This window comes from Euprymna scolopes, chromosome 41 (genome assembly GCF_053919585.1).
Source record: "Euprymna scolopes isolate OS-2025 chromosome 41, ASM5391958v1, whole genome shotgun sequence".
Classification (NCBI taxonomy): Eukaryota; Metazoa; Mollusca; class Cephalopoda; order Sepiida; family Sepiolidae; genus Euprymna; species Euprymna scolopes.
In genome coordinates this window covers 2075001-2085000 of record NC_136522.1, presented here as the reverse complement: position 1 = coordinate 2085000, position 10000 = coordinate 2075001, and the positions used below count along the sequence as shown (strand labels likewise).

General features: G+C 35.0%; 1 protein-coding gene across 1 annotated transcript in view; it reads left to right on the top strand.

Annotated features, from left to right (window-relative positions):
- The window catches only part of LOC145266303 (uncharacterized), a 215242-nt gene that overhangs the window by 114335 nt on the left and 90907 nt on the right, over positions 1 to 10000 (top strand). Inside the window, exons 19-21 of the mRNA XM_080121854.1 lie at positions 2596 to 2675; positions 6179 to 6418; positions 9663 to 9752. Coding sequence (XP_079977980.1) covers positions 2596 to 2675; positions 6179 to 6418; positions 9663 to 9752 — 410 coding nt within the window. The remainder of the gene's footprint in view (positions 1 to 2595; positions 2676 to 6178; positions 6419 to 9662; positions 9753 to 10000) is intronic.

Here is a 10000-nt window from a genome sequence, read left to right as displayed (position 1 = left end):
TTTTTATGACAGCGAGCTGAAGGTAGTCATGTTTGCATACAGAAGGAAGAAAAGCGATTATTTAACATGGGGAGGGAGTGTCGGCGCTTTAGACTGAGTTATCTCCCCGGCGCCTCCTCTCTTCCAAGTGTTATAAACATCCAAACTTTTCGGAGAACTTCATTCCATAACGGATACGTAAAATATAACTTTTTTTTCAAGGGAATGCCTCCTGGGTTTGAACGTTATTAATCTCTAGGGTATTCGAACATAACGCTGTTTTATTTTAATCGTTTTCCCACTTTTTTTTTCTCCCCGTAAATTGAATAAAACGCAATTTTAATCGCTTTTTCATTCTTTGTTTTAAAAATTCCCTCGATACAGGTTTGAGAAGCGAGGGTCGAAACCGGTCAGCTGCCTCCCCATTTCTCTTTCTTTCCTCTCCTGTTTCCCCTTTTTTCATCCCCTTTTTGGAGAGAAGATTAAAGGAATATATATATATATATATATATATATATATATATATATATACAAATTTACTTTTAATCATGAATCATAAAAGTCTTCCCTTCCTAATTGCAATATTTAAATTTTGTATCCCTTAAAACATTATATATATGTGTGTGTGTGTGTGTGTGTGTGTGTGTGTGTGTGTGTGTGTGTGTGTGTGTGTCCCAGCTTGATTGCTTGAATCTTGTCTTCGCTATCGGGCGATTCCATCTTTTAAAAAAGTTGTGACAGCTGGATTTCTTTCACTCTCTCTCTCTGTCTCTCTCTCACTCCCTTTCTCCCTCTCTCTCTCTCTCTCTATATATATATATATATATATATACTGGAAAAAATATACATATATATATATATATATATATATATATATATATATATATATATATATATGCTTAGGGAATTAGAACACGTGTCTAAAGAGCAGAGTATATTTTAATGTATAAGTAAATTCATTAATACAATTAAAATAAAATTTTAAAAAAACAGTGCTCGTTGTAATGTATATATATATATATATATATATATATATATATATATATATATATATATATATAATAAGCTCGATAGGCATATATGTCCTAGAGCTATTTTAATATTGAGTAAGATGATGGATAATTTATAATTAAAATAAAAAATTAAAAATCGGTTTCATACGGAAGAACAAACAAAGAAAATGCTAGGTTTATTTTTTGTGTCTTTAGAAAACCTCCCACTCAATAGTTTTGCTGACGAGGAAACTTTGTTTCAAAGAAATTATATGATAAAACTCATTGTCTATTAAAATAAAAACATCGTTTCCGAAACGATCGTACAATTCATTGATTTTGTTTGTTCTTCTTTATGAAACCGATTTTTAATTTTAATTATAAATTATCAATCATCTTGCTTAATATATAGGCTGTAAATGACAAAGTTCTCTCTGATTCTCTCTCCTCTGATCTCGAGCGCGTGGTTCAGTGGGGGAAGATGTGGCTGGTTACCTTTAATGCATCCAAAACCAAACTCCTATCCTTACATCGTCAACGCTCTGATCCCCATCTGGCATCAATTGTGATGGATGACTCTCGTCTGGGTGAGGCCCCGTGTTTTGACAAGCTTCTGGGTTGACCTTTACTCCTGATCTGAAATGGAACACATACATCAAGTCTGTTGCCAAGGTCGCTGGAAAGATGGTGGGATTCTTCTACCGCTCCAGACGATATCTCACTACTGATGCAATTCTCTATCTATATAAAAGCCAAGTACGTCCAAGGATGGAATACTGTTGCCATATCTGGGCAGGAGCTGCAAAAAACAGCCTATCCTGCCTTGACAGAGTATAAAATAGACTTCGTGGCTTAGTGGGGGATGCCCTTTTCTCTACCCTGCAACCTCTCTCCCAAAGAAGAGACGTTGCGAGCCTATCCTTGTTTTATCGTTATTTTCATGGCAGGTGCTCGTCTGAACTCCAATCTCTGGTCCCCCCTCGCCAATCTTTCACGAAAAACACCCGTCTAGCCGAATCCACTGTGAAAAATTACCCCCACTCTTTATCTGTGCCTAGATCAAAACGTGGATTCCATGAACAAAGCTTTTTTCTTAGAACTGCACGCCTGTGGAACTCTGTTCCGTCTGCCTGCTTCCCACCGGACTACAACTTGGATGTCTTCAAGTCCAACGTAAACAAATTCCTAATGAACCGCCCCTTAAGTAAACACTTCATCAAATCTCCACACTAACGTAATGTACTTGCAATAACCCTTATCCCTGAGTGGCTTCCGGGCCTTGATAAGTGGTGATCACTGTGTAAAAAAAAAAAAACTGTGTGTGTGTCTTTTTATAATATTTCAAGCCAGCGGTTAATATTTCACTTGAATAATGATGGAACCAACACTTTAACGAGTTATTATTCAGTGTAAAATAAATAATGTTTATGTGTGATTTAAACCCTGGTCCATCTTCTTCAAAACAAAGAAAAAATTACGATGAATTAATTTAATTTTACTAGTTTTTACTTGTATTTTTTGTTATGGATGTCGAAAATTAGTGTCATACCTAGTAGTAGTAGTTGCTAATAATAATAAACAAAAATATGCGAAATTGATTTTTATTTATTTATTCATTGTTCAGGCACAATCGATTCGGAAAAACTGAAGGTTGTTGTTGGTAAGATGCTCGCGAATTTAAACAAATATACGATAGAAATTGAGGTAAGTAAAACAATGAACCATTTTATATTTCAATGAATAATAAATATGCAATGCCTGTATTTTAATATATATATGTGTGTGTGTGTGTGTGTGTGTGTGTGTGTGTGTGTGTGTGTGTGTGTGTGTGTGTGTGTGGCACCCGTCAGTCGAAACGACTATGGATCAACGCCGCATTAAGATGTTGCCTGTATGCATCCTTTTGTGTGACTGTCTTGATTTGCATAGTCTGCCACAGCCTTGACATACGAAGGTTGTTATGCAATTTGCCGCTTCGTCCGGCTGTTCCGCCTGTACACTCGCTCTTCTCCTAGCTCTCTTTGCAGCGTTTTCAATATGGAGGGTCCTCTCGCTGATGATAATCCCCTGGCGTATCATTTTCCTCCGGGCAGTTAGTTCTGTCAGCTGCAGAGGCTTCCCATGTATTCCTGTCCACCGAGAGAGCCTTCATGTCACGCTTGCAGACATCCCTGTAGCGAAGATGGGGTCGCCCCCTCTTTCTTGAGCCTGAGGCAAGCTCGCCATAGAGAAGGTCTTTAGGGATGCGCCCATCATCCATCCTGCGCACATGGCCCAGCCAGCGAAGACGTCGCTCACGCAGTAGGGAGTAAATGGATGGGATGCCCGCTCTCTGCAAAACATCAGTATTACTCACTCTGTCCTGCCATGTGATACCAAGTATCCTACGTATACACCTCATATGGAAGACCTGGAGTTTCCTCTCTTGTGTTGAGTATGTAGTCCAGGATTCACTCCCATACAGTAGAACACTGTATATATATATATATATATATATATATATATATATATATATATATATATATATATATATATATATATTACAATAGAAAAATACGAGCATGAAAAGTAATATGATTAAGCTTAAACATGGAAGAGTGAAGGACTAGTTGTTAAAACTGGAAAACAGCATCTGTTTCGTAGTGTGTGTGTGTGTGTGTGTGTGTGTGTGTGTGTGTGTGTGTGTGTGTGGCGACCGCTACAGGTCTTCGTTCGGCAGGGACATTTTCGTAGCAATCATCGTTTCGACGTCCACGTATATCAGAACGCATAAAGACACAATGTCGTGAGTTTGCCACCAACACACATATTAATTAATGTTGTGTTCCGCGCGTAGTGATACAGCAACCAGGCCGGAATGTTCGAGAACATCTGTATATAAGGATTCGCCCGCGAAAATCAAACTAGTTTAGTTTTGTTCCAGTTTTTTCTCTTGTCTTCCCTTTTAAACTGGATTTAAAAATAACTTCACCCTTAGAAGGCGTTAAAATTCCCCGTCTTCAATTTGCGCGCCAAGCACATGAACCTTAAATTCTCACCTTCGAAAATTATCATATCCAACAAGAACGTTTATAACTTTGATATCACGTGCGCTAAGTATATTCTTTAATAACTGTTTTTTCTTCAAGTTAATATCATCGCGATGGGGGAAAAATGTATGAAATTCTGAGGATGGAGTCTATCTCCGATATATTAATTTTAAATAAATTAATATTTGCTTATATTCATAATATTGCGTTGTAATTTGTATTATAAACGTATTTTATATGTATTTTATTTTAAAATTCAAACAACGCTTCTATCACGGAAAACACATCTCTGACTTTTTTTTTTAAACTTGCATGTGCGCAATGTACGTCTGTAGCATCTTGTTTTAGCAATGTTTCTTTTTGTTTCTTCATTTTTACATTTTTTTACTGTAGCTTGCAATTTATTTATTTGTTTATTTATTTGTTTATTTATTTGTTTATTTGTTTGTTTATTTATGTGTTTCTTTATTATCTTTGTTTGCATGGGTTTATTATTTATTAATTTTTTATGAACTTATATTTTTATTCTATTATGTTTTTTTTGTTTGTTTTTTTTTGTTTGTTTGTTTGTTTGTTTGTTTTTTTTGGGGGGGGTCTTTGTAACTTCCGGTTTTAAGGTTTGCGCCCAAATCTGTGGATACTTATTGTAAGAAATTTGATTCCGTCATAGCAAGAACTCTCGGCAGTAGCAAAAGACCACAAGAAATTGAACAACATACCTTGAAATTTAAACACGTTTTACGTTGCCATTTTCGCAGTGTGCCTTAGTGAATCTGGTAGTTTTATTATTATTATTATTATTATTATTATTATTATTATTATTATTATTATTATTATTATTCGATATGAAGACATTAAATCATTTTTTCAAATAATGCTTAAGGAAGAAAGAAAATTATTTTTACAATTAAAAGACAAGTAAGCAACAAAACAAATTTCAATACGAAATTAGAACATATTTTAGCACGTAACCAATTAATTTAAAATGCAATAATAATCATGTTTTATCATGTTTTTGCAATTTAAACTATGTAAGAAATTCGACTTCCCACACAGCAGGAACTCTCGGCAATAAACACAACAAATTGGACAACATACCTTGAAATTTAAACACAAGTTTTCCACCAATCAAAGGAGGGCTGTAATAAAACATGGCATTACTTCATTAACCAATCAAAGTTCGCGTTTCAGTTATACAATTTCTGACATTATATGAAAAGGAAACTTGGCATTTACCAAGGGAGGTTATTCTTTAACTTTTATCTTTACATCACAAACACTTTTCTAAAAAAATAAAATGCGTATAAAATACGTTTATAATCCAAATTACAACGCAATATTATGAAAATAAACAAATATTTATTTGTTTGAAATTAATATTTCGGAGATAAACTCCATCCTCAGAATTTTATATATATTTTTTCTATCCTCGCCATGATGGTAAATTGAAAGAAATACAATTAGTAAAGAATTTGCGTCTGTCTGCAGGGTTATTTTGAAATGCCAGAAGAATGCATTTGGCGCACATGATATGAAAGTTATAAACGTATTTTATACGTATTTTATTTTAAAATTTAAACAACGCTTCTATCACGGAAAAAACAACTCCGACATTTTTTTATTTTATTTCACATGTGCGCAAAGTCTGTGGTATTTTGTTTTAGCAATTTTTTCTTTTTGTTGCTCCATTTTTCCATTTTCCATTTTTTTTTTTTTTTTTTTTTTTTACATCGCAGCCAATTTTTTTTTTTTTTTTTGCTCTATTTATACATTTTCCATTTTTGTTTTATTGAACTTATATTTTTAATCTATTATTTTTGTAACTTCCGGTTTTATGTTTTACTAGGTTTGGGCCCAAATCTGTAGATACTTATAGAAAAAGGACACCTGGCATTTACGAGGGGAGATTACTCTTGCAATGTTTTTTTTTTTTTTTACATCGCAAACAATTTTTTTTTTTCTTTTGCTCTGTTTATACATTTTCCATTTTTGTTCTATTGAACTTATATTTTTAATCTATTATTTTTGTAACTTCCGGTTTTATGTGTTACTAGATTTGGGCCCAAATTTGTAGATACTTACATGAAAAGGAAACTTGTCATTTACGAAGGGAGATTACTCTTGCAATTGTTTTGTTGTTTGCTCCATTTTTTCATTTTACATTTTTCTTTCTTGCAGAAGATGATTCCGCAAGAGTTAAAGGATTTGACCATCGCGAAGGTCATGAATGCGATCACAGACCTCCTGAAACCGCTGGACGACATGATGACATGCATGCTAAAAGCTATCATGTGGCTCATTTTCGAACAACCAAATGGCCCAACGTTGATGGAGTGTTTGTATCCGGACATGAAAAGGGACCCCGGGAAGAACCCAGATGGAAACATCGAGGACCGATATAAAGTTGGGTTCGATTTCGTAAGTATATGCAACCTTCTTTTGACAGTGGGATACTTTTTAGGGGCGCCATCCATAAGTTTCCAGACTTTTTTATTTTCTTTTGTGTGCAGCCATTTAAAATTATCGTAGTATGCTACTATACATCTTATGAGATGACTGACCAATTTTTATGACTTCAGGTTCAAATGAACAGCTACAGCAAGAATTGGAATACATCCTACTAAAGCCTGATTGTCACACCTGGTGAATTTTAAAAATGCAATCTGGACATGAGGACACGTCAGAAGAACAATATGCAATAAATTCTAGTTTAAACTTGGGAAAAAAATACAACAGAAACGTATGGAATGCTTCAGACTGCTTTTGGACCATCTTGCATGAATCAAGCATCAGTTTTTTTGTTTTTTGTTTGTTTTTTGTTTTTTTTATTTTTTGAGTGGCATAAGATATTCAAGGAACGCATGGAGTCTGTGAGGAATTATGAGAAGTGTGGGAAGAGTAAGAAAGTCAGAACATTCGAGTTGATTGGCCAAATAAAGAATTTCATGGAGTTTACAGTTTGATGACAGTGTAAGAACTGTACACACAATCATTTATGAGGAACAGAAGATGTGGAAGATTTTTGCAAAGTTTGTCTCAAGGGTGCAGCCTACAACTCCTGTGCATTGCATCCAGGGGAGATTACTTCGAAATGTACTAGAGTTTAATGTGTGTACTATCAACAAAAATGCTCATCCGAAAAAAGTCTGAAAACTTGTTGAAAGCACCTCGTAAGTGTTGCGGATATGGATGACATATCACTTTGGTTGCATTCTAATATTATTAATCAGCTGTTCTGAGTTTGCATTACTTATTCCGTTTTTACGGCATTCTTTTGGTTTGTTTTCATTTTTGAAAAAGATATCTTATTCTCGAAATTATCAAAGATATTTTCCCATTCCAATTCTGTTAAACAGTGTTCATATTTACTTATTTATGCATGTTTTGTTGAATAGCAGGGATAATTTCTGTTTGTTTTTCTTGCAATCCATTTTTTCCATTTGGCAGGCCAGTGTTTGAACGTTATGTTTGAGTGTAAGAAGAAATTTGCCATCATTGCAAATACTTTCGACTTCAATGAGTCGTCTTCAGACGAGTGATGAATTTAAAATTGCATTTGGTGAATTTATTAAAAAATTGATTAAAATCATTTAAAATCATTAAAAGCACTTACGTGTGCCTTCCCTCTCATATTGAGCCTGGTTGATGGTCGGTTTGTTCATGCGAATGAGTAGGGCTTCAATTATTGGGAGGCGCAGGTTACAATGTGAGACGCTAAAATGGCGGTGTTTTTAATTAATGTTTCTAAATTCGTATTTGGAGGGTGTCATGTGCTGCAAGATGTTGGTAGATGGAGCTGTTAGAGAAAGACTGGTTCTAGTCATGCCAATTTTGGAAAACAGATATACGAAGATTTATAATCGAAATATAACCTTCATTTAGTTTATTATTTTTGCATATTTTGGCAGCAAGTCATTATTTATTAAAGCACATCTGATTCAACACAACAGAGTTATTTTTTTTCGTTTTTTTTTTAATATCTTTTCAATTCGCCGAGCAATCTTTTCTATTTCAACTGACATATTGTATATAATGGCGCCCAAAAGTTGTTGTCCAGCCATATTCTCCTCAAGCGCTTTCTATCAGTATATCCGACCGTCGTCAGAAGCAATTGTTGTTGTTGTCGTTTTCTATTTCTTTGGGGTTTGGTATATTTATAGTTTGCTTGTTTTTTGTTGTTGTTGTTTTTTTTGTTGTATATTTATAGTTTTTTTTGTATATTTATAGTTTTGGGGGAGGGTTATAAAGGTATGTTATTTTTGTTCATACGTCACTGCAGCCTCGCGGTATTCTACATTGCTAACAGACTTCTTAAACACATTTTTTTACTCTCTTTTAACCTCAAACGTGAACGGCTACAATTTGGGTCATCTTCTACAATATGAAAGGCAAAATGGGCGAGCGCGTTTCTGTATGTCCACGAAAGGATTTTTTCATTGTCTGTTCACATTACACTTGAACTTCTGCATGTCAGTACAGTTGGGAAAGAAGAATCCTGGATGGGAGTTCCAAAGTTTAGCAGTTCTGGGAAAGAAACTATTAGATTAGAAGGTTTTCTTACGTCTGGGGACCTCTACTGTGTAGGGGTGGGACTTTGCTGAAAGTCAAGTGGGTACAAGGGCTTGTAGTTCGTCGGAGCATCCGCCATTAAAATACTTGTAAAACAGGCAGAGGAATGCAACATTTCGTCGATGGGACAGAGGTTGAAGCTAAGATGACAGTTCAGAATCTATCATGTTGGTGACTCTCTTTTAAACCCTGTCCAGGAGTGAGAGACTAGCAGCAGATGCACCAGTCCAAACGTGAAAACAATACTCCATACTTGGGTGAATGGTGGCCTTGTAGAGGTACAGGATACTTTCAGGCGTAAGTAACTTTCTAGCATGGTAGAGAAAGCCCATCTTCTTCGCAGCAGCCTTGGCAATGCTCTCGATGTATCTGTTCCAACTCATATTTCCTGTGGACGTTAAGCCGAAGAGTTTGAATAAAGTACTTACAGGTAATGTATCTTTAGTCATAGCTATTGGTGGTTGAGAAGGTTTCTTGTAATTATAAAAGGAAACGAGCTTAGTTTTGGCAGCATTGAACGTTACCATCCATATTATACCGCATTCCACTACAGACTAGAGGTCTTCCTCTTGGGTTACCATTATTGCCTTGGATATGTGTTCATTCGATTTCCTCCTGTGCCTGTTATAGAGCGTGGTGTCATCAGCAAATACCCATCTCGGAGAAAATATTATCAGGGAGGTCATTTATGAATATTAGAAATAATAAAGGTTCAATGATAGACCCCTGAGGTACATCTGCTTTTATATCATATTGTTTAGACGTACGACCATCGAGTACATTCTGGATTCTTCTCTTATTTAAGAAGGATTTATGTTAAGAATTCGTCCAGTAATACCATAGAATCTGATTTTCGTGAGAAAAGCATCGTGCCATACCCTGTCAAAATTCTTAGATATATCTAGGGCTACTGCCCTCCCCTTCCCGGCCTTATCCGGTTCTTGGTATATGTATGATCATAGATTACAGTTAATACTGCATAAGAATATTGTTATTCAAGTAGTAATGTTGCAAAGGGAGATAACTCTTGCTTTAAAGGGACATAACTGAATTTTTAAATGTAAATCTTTTTTTCTTTTTTTTTTTTTTTCAGCCTTTCAATGAAAACCCTGTAACGGATAAAAAGAAGTTAGTGCTTGAACTTCTTGAATTCAACAGAAAAGCGGAAACAGAAAAAGAAGAGGTGAGTTTTGGGTTTTTTTTATGCTTGCACCGTCCCACCTCCATATATATATATATATATATATATATATATATATATATATATATATATATATAGAGAGAGAGAGAGAGAGAGAGAGAGAGAGAGAGAGAAAGAAATAAAAATGGACAAACCGTGTTATGTGTTCATCAACGTTTCGTCTTTATTTCGAGACTACTTCTGGATGAATGAGATTTAGAAAACAAAACACCAATACAAAAATTTTTTAA